Genomic DNA, 20,070 nt, shown 5'->3' with positions numbered 1-20,070 from the left:
TAGGCAGCGTTTGAAAATCTCGCGAGAGTTGGACGTGGACAGATCCGGGAGGTAAACCCAGATTGTGACCGGTGTCCGGGTACCGCAGCAGCCTGAGCGACGTCTCTTCCCGGTGAGTCAGTGCTAGACCCGTGGGAGAGTCCATCGTGTAATGATCTTCTTATATGTTCTAGCTGTGATCACGACGTGCATTACTCGGGTGTGCTGGTGGCCCTGTCATGATATATATATAATTAGCGGGTATGGTGCATATTAGGCTGATTTGGTGTGATGTGAGGTTCACAAGGAGTGTTGTGTATGGTGAGATTTGTGTGAGAGAATGCAAAGCTGCATCACTCAGTGTGGGTGTCAGTGGGAGATCGTGACACCACGAGATGTTTTCGCTATAATGACATTTGTTGACATTGAAGGACTCCTGGTTTACCATTTTAAATCCGTTTGTGTAATATTATTTATTTTGTTTTAGTATGACATGTACACGTGAATTAAAACAACTAATATAAGGGCATCTTTACAGTTGCTGATTTTTCATGATTAAATATCATTTATGATTTCAATGGATTATGCTTGCATTTTCTGCCATTATTGCAGTAACATTTGTTTCTGTTCCCAAATGTGCAACCTTACAGAATGTCCCTTTATTGTAACAAGTTGTAACAAATATGCAGCCTTTGTATACAGATGCTAATTGTAATTAAATATCTAAGATCAATATCAATAAAAATTGGTGTATATATAGTGCCAGCCTGTCATTGCAGAATTCTTATCCAACCTAATTGAAGGGTTGTTTAGAGATTGGGACAGTTCAAAGCAAGTGTTTAAATATATATTTTGTATTGTACTTAAAATGATTACAGGCTTTGTAAGAAGTGCTTTATTAAGAACTGTAAAAGCCCTCTGTGTTCGAATCATGTTAGTTTGTGCTATCACTTAGGAAAGAGATTGCAGCTTGTCATTGGTTATTTTGCTTACAACTATTTCAACCAAGCAGTGTGCCTGATTCAGTACGGTGGCGAAGTGGTTAGCACTTCTGCCTCACAGCGCTGGGGTCATGAGTTCAAATCCCGACCATGGCCTTATCTGTGTGGAGTTTGTATGTTCTCCCTGTGCTTGCGTGGGTTTCCATCGGGTGCTCCGGTTTCCTCCCACACTCCAAAAACATACCAGTAGGTTAATTGGCTGCTATCAAAAATTGACCCTATTCTCTCCCTGTGTGTCTGTCTGTGTGTCTGTGTGTGTGTGTGTGTATGTTAGGCAATTTAGACTGTAAGCTCCACTGGGGCAGGGACTGATGTGAGTGAGTTCTCTGTACAGCGCTGCGGAATCAGTGGCGCTATATAAATAAATGGTGATGAAGGAAAGTAAAGCAAAAAATAAATAAAAAAATTAATTCCTTTGAACCTTGGCAAAACCATGCTGCATTGGAGGGGGAGGTAAATTTAAAATTTGGGTACAGATTTACAGTTTGGGTAGGATATATCTAGCTCCTTTAACCGCCTGCCATCACTGAAACCTGGCTATCCCCTGAGGACACATCCTCTCCCGCTGTTCATTCTTTTGGGGGCTTGTCCTTCTACCACACACCCAGACTGTGACTGGCATGCGGTGGTGTTGGAATACTTCTTTCCCCCTGCTGCTTTTTCCGGGTTATTCCCCCTGTACTCTCCTCCTTCGAGGTACATTCCATCTGTCTCTTCCACCCCGCCCACCTGTGTGTTACCGTTATTTACCATCCTCCTGGTCCTGTTTCTCAATTCCTTTATCACTTCGCCACCTGGATCTCTCACTTTCTCTCCCCTAACCTTCCCTCCATCATCTATGGGAACTTTAATATTCCTCAGACCCTACAGATTCCAAACATTTTTTCCTCCTCCCTTGTTAGTCTCAATGGACCTCTTCTCCCTCCCACTGCAGTGGCCACTCCCTTGATCTGGTGTTTTCCCACCTCTATACGGTCTTTGACTTCAACAATTCACCTCTCCCTCTCTGACCACCTTCTCCTCTCCAAGTATCTTCCCACTTCTCCCACTTTCCTTACGCTCACCAGGTGTAACCTGGACATTATTGTTCATACCACTTTCTCCTCCTCCCCAGTCTCGCTCCTCTCCTCCATCATCTCGCTGTCTTGCCTTGATAAGGCAGTCTCCTTCTATAATCACATCCTTACCACTGCACTTGATTCTGTTGCCCCAGCTGTCACTATCAATCTTTGTTGGTTCCCGCCTCAACCGTGGCACTCCAAACTTGCATGCTATCTTCAAAAATGCTCCCATAGCGTGGAACGGCTCTGACATCCTTCACTTTAAGTTCGTACTCGCCTCTTATTGTACTGCCCTATCACTCTGTAAACTAGACGTGTCAAACTTGCAGTCCGCGTTTTATTTTATTCAGTTAAATGGCTTAAAAGTTCACTGAATACAACAGAACAGTTTGCGTCCGAGTTCAGTCAACCATCTCCATCAGTGACACTTGCTCTTGCCAATTCCGCTTGTGTCCCTCTGTCGGGGTGACCTTCTGTATTGCTATACAGATGTATAATTACCTGCAATTGACAAGTCAATGTTAGTGTATATATCAAATGTAGTAGCAGCAGGGTTGATGTATTGATCGACCAGAGCTCAGAAATAAAATACCACACAGAGGGGCATATTGAATTGTTGGCGGAAACGCCAAAAATCTCACGCTCCGAGCACTATTACCGTTGTTACGGTAATAGTTTGCATAAAAAACGTTATTATGATAGTTTTCTCACTGTAATAGTTTTAACGTCGCGGGAATATTCAACAATTGAATATGCCCCAGAGTGTCTGGTGTCCAAATTGAACTGGCTTTACTAATTGAGATAGCTCATATTTTATAAACATTAATCACGTCCTATCAATCACGTCAATGGAAAATATTAACCACGCCAGTGGAAATATTAATAAGGAAATTAAAAGTTTCTATATCCTAAAAATAAGTATGAAACACTGTAGCGGTCAATTTAGTGATTTCAAAAGATTGCTAAATATCATTAAGTTCCTTATTAATTCTTGAATCAGGATCCTTGAGGTTGGCATAACTTCTTGATTTAGCAGATGCTCTGGTCACTTCCTTTGTTCCTTTTGAGGTTGGCTGCTTGATTCCAGACAGGATATTAACACAAAATATCTGAATTAAATTTAAAGAAATAAACCATCTTAAATTGATTTAACAAAAACATTGTGTGTATTGAAGCATACCAAGCACTATATTTGATAATGGCTCAAAGCTTCATTTCTGATTAACCTAAGGCCCTAAGTAATAGGATAACTTTTCCATCATTTTCCTTACTTTATATGAACCTAGACCCCACACCTCCACCCACGCTGTATGTTATTGCACACAGTCAGAGCAGTACACTTTCGTAATTCAAGCGAACTGCTTGATATTTGGTAATCTGTGACTGTTTGTGCTCAAAACATTATCATTGTTCATTTGGTCCAAGTACATTTATATGACAACTTGTCGATTGTTTGTTTATCAAATGTATTACCCTTTTCTGCTGACAATGGTTATTTCTCTTTAGTTTTCTTGCGGCCCACACAATCTTAGACTTTGATTATTTGACCCAATTGGGGTTATGAGTTTGACATGCCTGCTCTAAGTAGTGCTACTTCAAGGCTCTCCTTTCCTCCGAACCTCCAAACCCTATCACTTTTTTTCTCACCTTCTACCCTGCGCCTCCCCCTCCTCCCTCACTCTCTGTCCTCATCTCTGCTGCCCACTTCACTTCCAAAATTGAGTAAATACTTCATGATATCTCTTCTTTCTCTCCCCACCTTCGTCTGTAGACATTATCTCATCCTTTGCTCCCCACTGTCGCCCCCACTTGCTAGCCCACCCTCCTCTTCCTTTACTCCAGTATCTACAATGAAGTTCACAACCTTCTATCCTCCTCATCCTCCTACACCTGCCCACTTGACCCCATCGCCTCTCGCCTCCTACCACCTTGTTCACCTACTCAATCTATCCCTCTCCCCTGGTACCTTCCCCTCCTCCTTCAAACATGCATTTGTCCCCCCCCCCCCCCCCCCACCAATACTCAAAGGAGGGAAAAAAAAGTCCTTTGACCCTGTCTTTTGCTCTAATTTTTGCCCTATCTCCATCCTTCCTTTTTACCTCGAAATTTCACCGCTTTCTAGCCTCTCTTTCAAACCTCACATTCTGTCCCTCAAAATCCTGCTACTTCCACCTCCTGAATATGTCTAAGATCTGGGCATTTCTCACCATGGAAGCCAGCCAAAACGTACTCATTCCCTTGTAATCTCTTACCTTGATAATTGTACCCTCCTTCTCTCTGGCCTACCCAGCTCCCACCACCTTGCACCTCTTATGTTTATGCTGCTCCCACCGCACTATTTCTAGCGTCCCCCTCTGCTGGTCGCTGAGTTGGCTCCCTGTAGCCTACAGAATAAAATTTAAACTCCTCACCTTAACCTACAAAGCTCTCAACCAGGCCCCACACATACATCTCCAACTTCATCTCTACACACACTCTTTGCTGCCTCCCTTTGCTCTGCCAATGACCACTGTCTCGCCACTTCACTGATTTACCTCTTCCCACTCCCGTCTCCTGGACTCTGCCCGTGCTGCCCCCCAGCTGTGGAACGGTATGCCACGCCCTGTCAGGCTACCCTCTACTATCTAAGGCTTCATACATGCCATTAAGACTTAGGCTTGAATAAAGAAATATCAGCCCTCCTCCTAACTCCCTTGTCTAAGCTATCATCTTCACTTCCTCACTTGGTACCACCCTATTTGTGTCTTCCCCTTCCATTTTAGGATATAAGCTATCATAAGCAGGGCCCTCTTTCCTCGTGTTCTCCTACTATTCAATCACCCTCTGTACCTCTAGGCCTGCTTCCCTACCTCTGTTTTCTTGAGTTCAGGCCTACTTCATGTTTGACATTATCATCACTCTCACTCACTGGGGGGAATTCAATTGGCCACGTTACTTTTTACAGTAACGCGGCCTGCGCACTATTACCATTATTACGGTAATAGTGAGCTGAAATACTGATATTATGGTAGTTTCAACATTTGCTTTTTTTTTTTTTTTTCAGAGAGCTGAAAGCAGGGTTAACTTTACCGTTATAACAGTACTAGAGTTATTGCGGCGCTACTTTGGGGAGATTTTAATTTCCCCGCCCCCCACTGTCCTGTAAATTTATCTACAACACAATGTTATCTGTGTGGTGTTGTTTTTTTTGTTGCTGTTTTTTTTTACTTGTGTCTTTGTATTTTGTTTTTCATGTATTATTTATTGTGTTATGGATCATTGCTGTCCGACATACTGTCTCAAAAATCAATACATTGCCAATACAAAAATTGGTACATTTGCAATGATATGAATTGGCACTCTGCGCCACTAATTAAAAACAATTTATACAATAAGTTATTTCTAGATAATCCAACTGCAATAACAGATAGTTTATTTTGCATTTGGAGTGTAACTATTATCTGGGTAGCAGATCCACCCTGCCTACTTCCCTATACTTACTTATATTTGCACTGGTGGTTCAGATGTGTATATAAACTCTCAGTGGTACTTATTATTTTATGTGTAGTGTGTATATATTAATAATATAATATATTATTATTTTTTACAAAAAAAAATAATTTTGGATTATAAAAAAAATTCATATATAATCATATACTCATCCATTGCTATATGCCTACGTGTGTGTGTGTGTGTGTGTGTGTGTGTGTGTATGTATATATATGTATATGTATATATATGTATATATGTATGTGTATATATATATATATATATATATATATATATATATATATATATATATATATATATATATATATATATATATATATATATATATATTTTATTATATATCTCTTTTCTGGTTCCTTATTTATAATATACCCTACACTTTCCAGGATTTAGTAAACTAAACCCTGGTGATTTCGGCAGTGGACAGGGGTCGGCATGGGCACCCTGACTGGTCTGCTGCTATGCAGCTCCATACATAGCAAGATATACACTGTGTTCTGACACCGGTCTATCATAGCCAGCATTAACTTTTTCAGCAGTGTGTGCTATAGTAGCCCTTCTGTGGGATTGGACAAGACGGGTTAGTCTTTGCTCCCCACGCACATCCATGAGTCTGTCGGTGCTTCACCACGTGTCCTTCCTTGGACCACTTTTGGTAGACCCTAACAGCTACACGCTGGGAACTCCCCACAGTACCTGCCATTTTGGAGATGCTCTGATTCAGTTGTCTAGCCATCTCAATTTGGCCCTTATACTAATCGTTCAGGTCCTTACGGCCATTTTTCCAATTTTCAGCCCCTTAACTTCAAGAGCTGACTGTTCACTTGCTTCCTAATATATCCCACTCCTTGACAGGTGCCATTGTAATGAGATAATCAATGTTATTCACTTCACTTGTCTGGTTTTAATGTTGTGGCTGATCGATGTGTGTAGGTAGATAGATGTATTCATCCAAGGTTTGAGTCCTCATAAAGCATATTGGGTAACTTATGCACCACAGTAGACACTTGATAGTCAGAGAACTGCCTAAATGCCAGTTCTCCCAATTTGAATGGAGATATCATCATCATCATCATCATTTATTTATATAGCGCCACTAATTCCGCAGCGCTGTACAGAGAACTCATTCACATCAGTCCCTGCCCCATTGGAGCTTACAGTCTAAATTCCCTACTATAGACACACACTCACACACAGACAGACAGAAAGACAGACAGAGAGAGAGAGAGAGAAGAGAGATAGAGGTGTAATGTGCTCACTAACCTTTAAATCTGTATTTTTCTCTCTCCCTAGGTTTATCTGAGACTTAGGAAGGGATCCCAGCTACAGATCCGCAGTGACCATGTCTGGTGAGAAATTGGAAACAATACTTAAGAATGTTAATGCAATTTCATGACTTAAACTAAATCTATTTCAATGAATATCAATATCTCTTCTCATTGTGCATGCTTTTTAAATATGATTTATTTATTTGATCTCCACACAGAGAAACAGAATAACTTCCCCCCTCTGCCTCGTTTCATACCACTGAAGCCATGCTTTTACCAGGATTTTGAGACAGATATCCCAGACCAGCATCGTACTACAGTCAAACGCCTTTACTATCTATGGATGTGTGAGTATGGATCCTGGGCTAACTGTCATTATATCTGTCAGTCAGTGTTTTCCATGCTACTTGTGTGATGCGCAGTTGGCATGGAAAAGTGGCATCTATGTATGTTAAGATGAATAAGATTTCCTTAAAAAGTGAAGACATTTTATGTAATTCTATATTGTAAAGAGAGCATTCCAACAAAATGAAGGGAAATTCTAATGTGTTTTAAACGTGATTCCTTTTGTTAGGTAACTGAACTGAGAACCAAAATACATTTTGAAGGAACGAAGGCCATTTTGTGTCAGATTTGTGAAAAAATGATGCTACCCATTATTTTTTTTCACTGTTGTACTATTTGTTTTGTACTCTAAACTAAAAACCAATGCTGTTTTGTTTGGGATTAGTAAAATCTGGACTGAAAAGATTACCCAGGTAAGTAATCTTTTGAGACTGGGTTTTACTTATGTCATTCCACCTAAACTACATTTTCAGTTTTAGGTGGAATTATACAATCAATATAGACATGAATCTTATTTAATTTCTACGGTATAGTTTTGCAGTCATGCATTACTGGATCCTGTACAGGCTGATTCTGAAAATGTTAAATGAGAATCCAGTGTTAACACTTCCATTGTTTTTCCTCAATTATTTTTATTTTTTTTCCCCTTTTTTATTCTTCGTATCATTTACATTGTTTTGCCTCTATCTTTATTATAGTTGCTGTCAGATATGCAAGTACCTTTGAGATGCCCAAAGCTTAAATTGGGCATGGCTGCGTACAGTTTGGCACGCCTGTCACGAACACCCAACCTGCCTCAGATACAGCATTCTGAAACCGCTTGCAATGGCTGGAGTCCCCTTTGTCACTTTAGTCGCTTACCAATGAATACACCTTTTCTGCCACCAGAAAGGGCTTACTATGGAGTCCTTGCATTCACCAAATCCACTTATTAATATTTCACACTAAATCACATACACATGAAGCATGAGCCTCACTTGGCTTTGTAAGTTCACAAAGAATCACGTAGCATATGCTGGATTAAATGTATTTAATCAGAAAAATGTTTCCAAGGCTTAAGAACAAAACGGTTCATAACAAAACATACAAAATAGGGTGTACCAATAAGTTTCAGAAATAAAACCAGAGTCACTAACTTACTAGTTTAAGACTTGGTGGGAGAGGAGTACACTTTGGGGGAAAACTGGCACACTTCAACCTGGGCAGGTCCCCATACAGATTGAACATCATTACTGGGTGACGCAGCTGATTTTAACCTTCCTCACACTGCTCTCGCCCTCACCTTTGGAAATTTAATTCTCCTAATGTCAGGGCAGACTGGTTCCCAGAATGACAGGTTTTTATAAATGAGTTGTATATTTCCTGAGATATAGGCTTGGAAGGGCAGGACTCGCCTGGCTGTCCAGGCTGTTTACACACCCTCTGTAAAGCCTCAGAGATGTTATCTGTCCCTGGGCCTGGTTACTTTCAAAAGACTCTTGTCACTTTCACAGGTCAAACTCATGTCATTCAGCAAAGCACACTTTGAAATTATTTTATAAGGTTATATACAAATTACATATGGTCATAAATGAATGTTCAGGGGAAAAGTAACTATCGGTGATTAGGTGCAATATATAATCTAAAAAAACAACAACACACTTACTGTACATTGACTACAGGCGAACGCCCCTTCCCTGTCTTATTCCTTCCCAGAAATTGTAAGCTGTAGTAAGTGTCCTTTGCCTACGAAGATGAATTGAATGTTACTGTGTTTAGTTTTCGTATGATCCAGTTCTGGGCATGCGCAGATTAAATTTGAGGATTATACACACGGCATTTACGTTTATTGATGAACTAGGCCCAGTGTTTTTATCAAAATGGTTCAACGTGCACGAAATTCAAGCAAGTTCCACTTTCTAATCATGTTCATAATTAATTTTGTTAGTGTTGTGTTCTTGCTAATGTATTTCATCTATGTGAGCTTATTTTGCACCTCCTCTCCACTGTGCACAAGAGACAGAAAGAAACCTGTGGAGCAAAATTGCCCTTGTGTACGTAGTTTTGTTACTATCTTTTCACTCCTTCATTTGTTTCCTGGATTTCTAGTTGAAACTTTGTGTTGTCCAAATCTGTTCTTGCTGGAACAAGCGTTTCAGGTCACACCGGTGTATGAAATCAGCAGGGAGTTTTGCAACATTGTTTCTTTGGAGATATATATATATATATATATTTTTGTGTTGAAAATAGTATTTGTAATTATAGGTTGTTAGCCTTAAATATTTTGTTTGTTTTTACAGAGTTGGCATTGTGGAAGTGTATTACTTTTGCAAGAGTGCAAGTAGCCGTATGAACACTGCGTGGAATTTTGTTGTACATTTTGGCACCTTATTTTAATCCTTATGTATTTATGTATGGCCATTTCAGAGGTTTGTAACCTAGAGCTATCAAATCAAGGAGTGCAAAGGTGAATTTGGTAAACCTGTACCATTTAAATCACAGTCTAACATTGGTTTATGCCCACAGTGCCCTCACCCACAAAAAACAAGAGTAAATTATATTTGCCAATAATTTCATCTTCTTGAAGTACTCCATGGCAGCCCTCATAAATTAGGTTCATTTTAATCAGAGTAGAGACAGTAGAAAAATATGACACCCCCAGAAGTTGTACAGTGTGACTCTTCCTCTCTTCGTTGTCCTTGAGTAATTTACCAACCTGTCTCTGAAACCTATAGATAAAATGGGAGGGGATATTAAGGCTACCATGGAGTACTTTTAAAAAATGAGTGTAAAATGCCTTTTTCCTCTTCAGGTTACATGGCAGCCCTCACGAATGGGATGTGCCTAAGCAATAACGCACATGACTGGTCCACAAAATGAAGCCAACACTGATCAATCAATGCCTACAGAATATTTTATTGGCCAGCTGTTTAATGAATATTCCTTCTAAACTAAAGCAACGGCATCCAGAAGATAATGCCAGGAGATGGCATGAAAAGATGACCAGCATGCTGCTTTGTGTTGTTTATTTGCTGAAGCCTGAGCCCTGTATGCCCAGGAGGCAATCGCTACCCTTGTGGAAAGCCTCCTCAATACCTTTGGCACCTCGCGTCCATTCCCCTCTGAAGCCTGTAAAATAACTCCTCAACTCCACCTTGCTAGAGTATCCCTCTGATTGCCAGTAAGAATAGTAGAGTGTGAGCCATTTAATTGAAACTTCATGTTAAGTTTGAAACGATTCGGATGTTAGAGGCTCCAAAATGAGATTCAGATCCCACAGTGCCAGAAAAGATTTGATTCACTGCCAAATCATTTTAGCTACTTAAAATAATTTTTCTACCAGATCATCTGACATCAGTCTTTGTGTCCAGGAATACACAGTGTCGAAACCTGTACCTTCAATTTACTTAGGGCCAAGCCCTTCTGGAAACCCTCTTGAATGAAGTCAAGCACATTAAATATGTTAGCAGTAACAGGATTGATCAATCTGGGCTTGCATTAGAGTATGAATGTCTTTCAAATTCTGTAATGCACTATAGAAGAACTTTTCTTTCTTGCTTTGAATAATACATCAATAACTTTGTCAGTTTCCTTTATCACTCAATCTCCAAATAATCAGGGAGAGAGAGTCTTTGAATTCAGATGAACAATAGGTAATTTATGCAAATCTGGCTGCAGAAGTAGAGGCAAAGAGCATCTCCCATGCCCCTGTGAACATAGGCTGGCAAGGCTAGAACAAAAAAAACAATATTACCTCTACTGCTTCTCTCTTGATCTTCTTCAGCATGTGTGCAAAGAGAGGAACCGGAGGGAATGCCTACCCAAGTTTGTAGTTCCAAGATTTTGTCAGAGATTCTATTCCCTCTGCTCTGAAATCTCTGTGGCGCAACTAGAATCATAATTTGACTTGTTGTAATGTTCCCTTGGTGGATTTGGAATGGAGGTATGTTCTTTCTGCACAGTTTAGCTGGGTTTCTTTCTCACTGTTGGTAAACGACTCTTACTGACCACTCCTACTGGTGTCACCTAGCCACCAGACACTCGCCAACTGCGAATGCCATCTGCACAATAGTTGTAGGAGGAACTTGCTGCCACCACTCGGCTCCTTTGCGGCATCTAGAACCACTTCTGAGTATCTGGTATAGCTACTGCAATCAATGCCTCTTTGTTGTGGGCTGGCTGGTACCTCATGACCGCTTACTATGGATCAGGACTTCTGGGTAGCGGGCAGAGCATTGACACAGACAGGACAGTCGTGGAACGGATTAGAGTATAAACTCTTATCTGTTGGTCACCGGATCCAGCAGATAATAGTTGCAGGCAAAATCTTCAAGCAGTGATATTTTCTTGCTCAAGAGTCCTGACCAGGACTTTTACACAGCAGTTAGTGGTAGTGGTGATCATCTAGAAGTTACAGATGGAATAATCTACATGGTAAGGCATAGCTCTTTATGTACAGTTTTACACATATACCTTGGCAGGATGTAATCCAACCTCCTGCCCTTTTAACCAATCCAGGCTGCATCATGCAGCCTGCACATAAAAATCAGCCTGGAGGGGTTAACACATTTTTACATTGGTGCTAGTGGCGCCACAACGTCTGAAATATTACATCAGATATTTAACATCCGGATATAATATTCTCTAGACTTGAGAACACAATTTTCAACTTTAACACAATATACATCAATCTGGGACTTCCCAAATCACTTGCTGTTTACATTGTTGAGGCAGATTCTAACATATAGGATGACAAGGTAATGACTTTGCTGTGTATTCAGGCTAAAAAAGTGTCTGTCACCCAGTCGGAATAAAGTCTAATTGGCATGAGGCTTCCTTTTAGAAATTGCAAAACAGATTTCCTCCAACAAATGGCTATTGCCCCTGGCTGGCCATCCACCCAGGGGTGCCTTACTATGCCAAGGAAGTATAACCAGTACCTGTACGTTTTGTTATACTCCATATTTTATAAGAAACGAGGGCAGGCTGGTTAAGATGTTGTCAAACTTGTTTTGTCACAGGTATCACTTGAAACTCTATTTTGTATCATTTGTTTATAGTGTCCCGAACCCAGCGATGTTGCGTAATAATCATCCGGGTGTCAGCATACCTCACAATCCTACCACCTACCAAACCAGCTGGTGGTTGAGTTGGTGAATAGTTAATGAGAATTTTTCTTCTGTCCTCTAAAGGAACAAATGGCCCACATGGCTGTATTTGCCACATACTGTCTAGCATACTATTTGCAAGGATGATAAGTACGAGTGTCTTGAGGAAGAAGCAGATTGTTTGTCACGAACACCCAGCCTGCTCCAGATACAGCAATCAAACAGCTGGCCGTGACTGGAGTCACCTTAGTCATTCACCAATGAATACACCTTTTCGAATACCACAAAGGATTTACTATGGATTCCTTGCGTTCACCAAATCTACTTATTAATGTAATATTCACATTTAAATCCCATATACATGTAGCATGAGCCTCACTTGGCTTCGTAAATTCACAAAGAATCATGGAGAATATGCTAGATTAAATGTATTTAATCCGAAAAATGTTTCCAAGGCTTAAATACAAAACAATTAATAATAATGTTCCTGTCTGTATCCAGCTGATTAAGGATTAACCCCTTTGTTAGGGCTGCCATGGAGTATAAGGAAGAAAAACAAAACATTTTGGTAAATTAATGTTTGTAAGGTAGAGAATTTAGACAATGAAGTCCACTGAGACAGGGACTGAATGATTAAACATTCACTAATGCACCCTCACAAATATCCCAATCTCCACTCTGAGACACATTAACTCCTCTTGTTTCAGCTGTGTCCTCCTCCACTTAGAATGTAAGCTCTCTAATGAGCAGGGTCCTCCATATCCTTTGTTTTCATGTCTGCATTTATTTTTTTTTATTTTATTTTTTGGTCTACCTTGTATGTCCTGTTTTCCCTACTGTACGGATGATGATAATTCTCTGAAAAGTGCTGTTATATTGTTGGCTCTAGAGAAAAATAATAATTGCTTACTTCGACCTTTGACATCACAAGATAAATTTAGATATAATACACATCTCATATGAACTTTTCACAGTTATACATCCAATTGTTTATTTTATGATCTTTTCTAAAAAGCTTTGAATATAAAACTCATACTCCATATATTTTGATATAGCTTAATATGGAATTCCTTTGGTGGGAGGGTACAAGATTCCAATTTAATTACTCTGGCTTTCCTCAATCTCACTGTGATCTTTGGCTCTCTTCTCCTTGTTGCACTGTGTGCCTCTGCGTGACCCCGTGTGCGTGCAGTGAACAGCATCACGCTGGCGGTGAATCTCATTGGCTGCCTGGCATGGTTGATTGGAGGAGGCTCAGCCACTAATTTCGGCCTGGCATTTCTATGGCTCATTCTTTTCACTCCCTGCTCCTATGTGTGCTGGTTCAGACCTATTTATAAAGCTTTCAAGTAAGTATCTCTGTCTATCTAATTGAAGTGACAATTTACCATCCTTCTGTTTTTTATTCATACATACTGCGTTTTAAAGCAGCAATCCCACGTAAAGTTTATTTCCTTTAAATAGCAACTTAAGTACATTTTAAACATGCATCTGATAGTAATTCTTCTTAACTGTCCTACAAATCATTATCTCCTTTTCAAAATCTCTCGGGAGGGTAGACAAATAATGGCTGCCAGTCACGCTCATATGCTCCCTTCTCATAGTTGTATACTGTGTAGGAAGCCCTTATGTCCATGTGATGGCAGAGAGGGGAGGATGAGGGGGAGGATTTTACATTGCTGACTAAGCTCACTGGGGTGTTCCAAATGGCCTATCTGCTCACAACATCATGTGATTGTGGTTGTCATGGTAATCACATGAGAACTATAAATCATAAATGGCAGACAGCTGACCAGAAATAAGAAAAATGGTAATTACCAAGCTTCTTTTTATAGCCTGCCACAGTGAGTTATGTAAAAAACAAACGCATTTTTTTTTCATGGGACTGCTGCTTTAATTTTACATTGTTTTGTACACATTTTTTCAGTCATTTTTAATCTCTCCTTTTTTTTGCTTATGTCTTTCTTTTACTACATTACCCTGTTGTTTACTAAACCGCGTTGAATGTACAGCCTTTAGTAACATTTATGTATTATACTTACATTGCTTTACATGATATAGAGTCAGATTTGTGTCCATTTTAACCACCATGTATACTTGTACTGTGTAGAGTGGTATCTGTGTCTGAAATGTGGCTTTCTCTTTTCACAGGACAGACAGTTCCTTTAACTTCATGGCTTTTTTCTTCACATTTATGGCACAGTTGGTCATCAGCATAATACAAGCTGTTGGTATTTCTGGATGGGGAGTCTGGTGAGTATAAATACAGATTTGTCAGCAGCAGTAAACAAGTGTCACCTGGGAGAAAAATGTAGGAGCCTGGCCAGGTGGTACATACACAGGTCTAGGCTAGTATTAAAGAAGAGAGCATAAATAGGACAGACTGCGTCAATTAAAACCAATTTTGGCCCTGTATGTTGATGGACTGATTGAACATGATCCATCTTATTAATGCAGTTTATCACCCCCAATAAAGTGGATGGGGCAGGATTGTCAGTGTTTAGCTCAGACAGGATTATAAAATAGGACAATGGCATTAACACTCCAGTAAACAAGAACTTTTTTTGTTTTCATCAAGAATGACACTTAGTCTTAAAAGCACTATAAACTATACCTCTATACTCAATTGGACACAAGAAAAATTTGCATTGAAATGATCTATTCTAAAGTAGAGTCAATTTTGCCTCTTCCATTTTTCATCAACATGAACAACTGAACATTGACCATGATAGCTGAACAGAGAATGATATGGACTCAAAGGTTTTCTCAAAGATCAGGAACCAACTGCTCTATGCAACAAGTTGCAGCATCCTGACATATTTCCTGCTGATCTGTAGCTGTTGAATATTAGTATTTCTGTAATAGTATAGTGTATTTATCTGGAATATCATTTGACCGTAAAGGAATAGAATAACAGATGAAATAAGATGGCTGACTATACAAACCATACCTCTCAGTCCACTTTGTTCTTCATCTGCTCATTCTCATTTTATGTTTGGTCTTTTAGTGGGTGGATTGCAACAATCTCCTTCTTTGGAACAGATGTAGGTGCTGCAGTGGTGATGCTGATTCCCACCATTATGTTTACAGTTGTGGCTGTCTTCTCTTTCGTGGCATTAACCAAGGTATAGTGAAAACTCTGACCCTTCAGTTTACATTGTGATTTGATATGGGGGGGGGGGGGGGCGTGGATGAAAATGCATTGCAAGCCACAGAACAAAGGTCAATGTTGTTTTGCCTTTCCTATGCAGGTACATAAATTTTACCGTGGTACTGGAGGCAGCCTGAGCAAAGCGCAGGAGGAGTGGACCTCAGGTGCTTGGAAAAACCCTCATGTTCAGGAAGCGGCTCAAAACGCAGCCGTTGGGGCTGCACAAGGTGCTATGACACAACATGAACCTCAGTACTCTGCAACACCAAACTATGGCTACTCCAATCAGATGTGAGGGTTTCCTTGGGAACTGTGAGAAGTACATTCCCTGGGGTCGCAACGACCTCTGATTCCTGTTGTCCTCTCATGTTTGGTTGTCTCCAACTTTCTACCCATTTCCCTTTGATATGGTGCATAATTGATTGTAGTGTGTATGTGGTGTCCCAGAGAGAATCCAGCCCCTCATTAACAGGGGTAATGTGTTTAATTGAGTTCCATACATATACATACAGCACAGCAGTGCTTGGAGCTACAGCTTGGAAACACTGCATTAAATTTAAAAAAAAGACTCTTAAGGAGCAAGAGATAAATAAAGGTGATTTTGGTATAAATATAGAAATGCATATAGATAAAAGTAGATACGTGACAACAGATGGCCATTCAAGTACATGTCATAAATATGTAGCATCAAGCAGTGTGAGTCTAACAAGCTGGCAGAGAAAGGTTCATCTTATTGTACTGTCTGCTAGGGACTGAAGATGAGAAATGTTAAATGCTGATCTTGTCAGATTAGTTTTGCTGACCATCTATTGTGTACATTTTTGATATTATTGTCAAATAGTACATGGTTTCAGTGGAAGACTTACATCTTAAATGTATGCTTACTATACCTCATTTGTTTCTGTACTCCACACCGCATATTTCATTTTATGATCAAAATTTGTCTTTGGATTATATTGCAGCAATAGATGGTCAAGACCGGTTCAGGAGCTCTTCATATTTGTTTGTACGGAATATGGTGTTTTGTTGGTTTTTGAACACTACTGTGTAATAACTCCTAATATAATTATGTGTACGTACTGATAATGCTGAACTATAGAAGTATACAGCCTATCTGTACAGTACTTATGTATGTTACATTGTTTATTTATACTACATAACTCTACTCTATATTTTTGCACTCCTTTAACACACAGGTTTTGAGGCTAAGTAAAAGCAGAGAGAATCATGTTGTCAGTTTTTTGGATTTAAAAAGAAAAGTACACACTACATTGTTCTTACTCTAGACCTAATAGAAAGTGTGATGCAGAGTATGACATTTATATAATGCACTCTGATGTACATAGGTCATAGAAATGCTGACTAGGCTGTGCACACTCTTTGTCTAAGTTTATTAATGGATGAAAACCATGAAACCTTGCAAGTGCAGCTCCAGAACCTCCGCTTGCAAAAACCAGACTGAACCAATATAGCATCTTGCATTCATACAAGATTACTTAGCTTGTGTGGTTTTTATCTTTTCACCTGTTAATAAATAAACCTGTCTGTGTGTATATACAGCTATCTTTCCATATCTTTTTACATGTTCATGTAAGACAGCATCTGTGGGTATAAAGTCAAGTAATATATCGTAATGTTTAGTACACTAATATTTGTGGGACCAACTGAATATTGACACAATGTGTAATTATGTATTATATAATATTGTTAGATCTTGAAATGTTAAATGGGCAGCTTCTAAAGGACAGAACTGGAATAATGATAATAATGACAATGACTCCAATGTGAAAAATGTTGACTTCCCGCTATTCACAAACCTCCCCTAAAATATAATTTGGTGCCATTTGCTGCACTTGTTTACATTCTAAAACTGGTTTAGGAAGGAGGCTATAAAAAAGTCTTAATTTAACATTAAAATGACGCGGTCTACTTTTAATGTCATGGTTTCCAGACCTACACCTTTAAAATAGTTTACTTGCAAAAGAGCCAAAACAGCTATGATGAAATCGGTCTTTCTGTAGATATATTGGCAGCTATGTGATTTATTTATTTTTTTATTTTTTTTCTTTACCGCTATTTCATGTTAATGAGTGAGGCATAAAATATATAATACTGATTGTTCTAGACTTCAAAGCATTTTTTATCTCTTTAGTAGATTTCTTATAAAAGTGAAATCACGGACACTCCTATTCATGTTAATGTCAAATTGCAATACTCCTGTGTTGTGAAGACCATTTAGCTAATGCAGCATAGATATATCCTTTTCAATATCTGTTAATTTGGTTCTCTTAACCCTATACATGCAGTTTCAGTGACTGCTGCCTATTTATATTTCTGTATTCTAAATGTGTGGAAAGCTTCTTTTATTACCTGGGTGTTTTGTTTTTGTTTTTATCTTTCTCCTTCCTCCATGCTTTGGCCAGGATTTTATATGGCTCCAGATGCTTGGTCACTATGGGGGTCATGCTCTTTGATGCTTTCCTGGCTCTTTTTGTAGATAAGCTGTTCAGATGCCATCAAACACATCTACAACTGAGAGCTTCAATTAGCCGTTAATGTAAATTTCAAAGATCTCAGTATTGTGCAGTTATTAGTGAACATTCCCTAGCTGATGCTTTACCTCTGCCTTCTCAATCCACTAAATTATATCTGGGAAAATACACAGAATTACAGGCGAGTCTAGATGCTCAGTGAACTTCATTCCCTTGAAACTCTTACATAGGTTACACTCTTACATAGGTTACACAATTTCCATGTATAGTTCTGCTCAAGGGATTCCTGAGGTATTCTGTTCAGACCCAATGATGAGTTCTGGTATTTTATCATTGTTTGTGTAGTTTCTCTTAAATTATTGACGTCTGGTGAGAAGAGTTGTGCAAAATGAATTGTGTGATTTAAATTCAAAAATAAAGAAAGCTTTCAAACTAGTATCTTCTGAATTATTTTAATAAACTCATGATAAAAACAGTGTCACAATAAAACATTTGGGCACAAGTCCATAATGAACATAAGCCAATATACTCGCAAGTGGTACTGTCAAACAGGCAGTTTTTCAGCTGCTATACCTGCTATTCTCAACCCGAGTGATGACCCAAAATCAAATCCGTTCCTTGCCCCACTGGAAGTGCTTCACAGCTTCTAAACCACTAAATTTTGGTATTTGTTTTGAATTTAATATAGCAATAGTGATGCCCTTTAAAAGATGATGTCAAGCCTTGCCACCTATAAGACCCCTTCTGGTTCAGGTACAAATACAACGCTGGAGAAGCGATCGGTCACACACAGTTGTCTGTCAAATCAGTTCTGCTTTATTGCTGCCTAAGCACTATTATTTATACAGAAGGTCACATTCCTACTTTTCATAGTGGTTGCATGTTTTGTGTAAGAGCACATTGTGACAGGATGGCATGCCTATGCCACACTGTACGTGTGTTGCTGGGGACTGGCTGGGCTTGTCTTGCCACCGTCCCCTTTCTTTATCCCAAATTGCGCCCCTCTAACTGCAGTAGGAGGGGCCTACTGCCACCACTAGACACCTAGAACCAGTTCCTTCGGAGTAACTTTCGCTGCTAGTGTACAGAGTTGCAGGGTAGTGGCAGAGCGTTGGTACTGAAATGCTGGGTCCCAACTCAGAACAGCCGGATAACGGATTAGATTGGTCTCATCTGTAGGTCACAGGAATTCTGCAGGTAAGTAGGCGTCAAAACAGGACCTTGAAGCAGCGATGTTTTATTAGCTCAAGTGTCCTAATAAGGACAGTTACACTAGTTTGTGGTAATAGTGATCTCAGAAAGTACAGATGGAATAATACTTTAAATGGTCAAACAGTTCTCTTTTTTATACAGATTTACACACATACCCTGGCAGGCTGTAATCTAGCCTCCGGGCCCTTTAACTTATCCAGGCTGCTTCATGCAGCCTGCACATAAATGAGTCTGGAGGGGTTTAACACCTTTTTACAGTGCTGCTAGCTGCACCACAATGTCTGAGGGTTTATATTGAATGTTTACCATCAGGATATAACATTTTCCCTAATCTTGCTTTTAACGCAATTTAACTTGCAAAATTCATATTAATCTGTGATCACTTGCATCCCGAGTCTTACTCACATAGGATATCTACCATCAAGTCCTGTGCTTTCAGGCTCAGCAGATGTGTTGGTCACTCAGCGATGAAAAGGTCTACTTAATATGAGTGCCTGTCTCCAGAGAGCCCTTCCACACATATGCTTACTTGGGATTTCCTATAGAAAAGTTGCAAAACCCAAACGTGACATACTCTCTCAGAAATCAATACATCAGAAATCGGTACATTTCTAATACGCGATATCAAAAATCAGTAAATTTGCAATGATATAAATTGACACACTGCGCTAATAATTTAAATATATTTATACAATATGTTATTTTTAAGTGCTCCAGACACACATTCAAGTTTCTGCAAAATACATGTTCTAGGTCCCCTGCCTGATGATCTCTTGTGTCTGTGGTAAGAACATCCTGTAATGTGGATTCTGTACTATCTCTTAGCGTTGAAGCAGTATCACCCTCAGAATACTTGTCTGTAACTATGCAGCCTTGCAAGTCTACTTCAAACTATGCCTTATAATCACTTGTTGGAGTTGTAAATTAAGCTATAGTAGAGCGCTCCAGCAAAAACTGCCTCAGAAGTGAAATAGGATGTCACCAA

General features: G+C 39.5%; 1 protein-coding gene across 3 annotated transcripts in view; it reads left to right on the top strand.

Moving 5' to 3' along the window:
* SCAMP5 (secretory carrier membrane protein 5) overlaps positions 1-18,308 on the top strand; it is a 128,460-nt gene extending 110,152 nt beyond the window's left edge. The window contains exons 1-7 of one of the 3 annotated variants that reach the window (XM_075208188.1): positions 3-112; positions 6,824-6,879; positions 7,017-7,145; positions 13,423-13,579; positions 14,382-14,483; positions 15,238-15,355; positions 15,482-18,308. In XM_075208188.1, coding sequence (XP_075064289.1) covers positions 6,873-6,879; positions 7,017-7,145; positions 13,423-13,579; positions 14,382-14,483; positions 15,238-15,355; positions 15,482-15,676 — 708 coding nt within the window. In that variant the 5' untranslated portion in view covers positions 3-112; positions 6,824-6,872 and the 3' untranslated portion in view covers positions 15,677-18,308. Of the gene's footprint in view, positions 1-2; positions 113-132; positions 241-6,823; positions 6,880-7,016; positions 7,146-13,422; positions 13,580-14,381; positions 14,484-15,237; positions 15,356-15,481 lie in introns of those variants that run through there. The other 2 variants (XM_075208190.1, XM_075208189.1) reach the window with 2 other exon arrangements.
* The last annotated feature ends 1,762 nt before the right edge of the window (positions 18,309-20,070 follow it).

Source organism: Mixophyes fleayi, chromosome 4, assembly GCF_038048845.1.
Source record: "Mixophyes fleayi isolate aMixFle1 chromosome 4, aMixFle1.hap1, whole genome shotgun sequence".
NCBI lineage: Eukaryota > Metazoa > Chordata > Amphibia > Anura > Limnodynastidae > Mixophyes > Mixophyes fleayi.
This window is presented reverse-complemented; position numbering and strand designations above follow the sequence as displayed.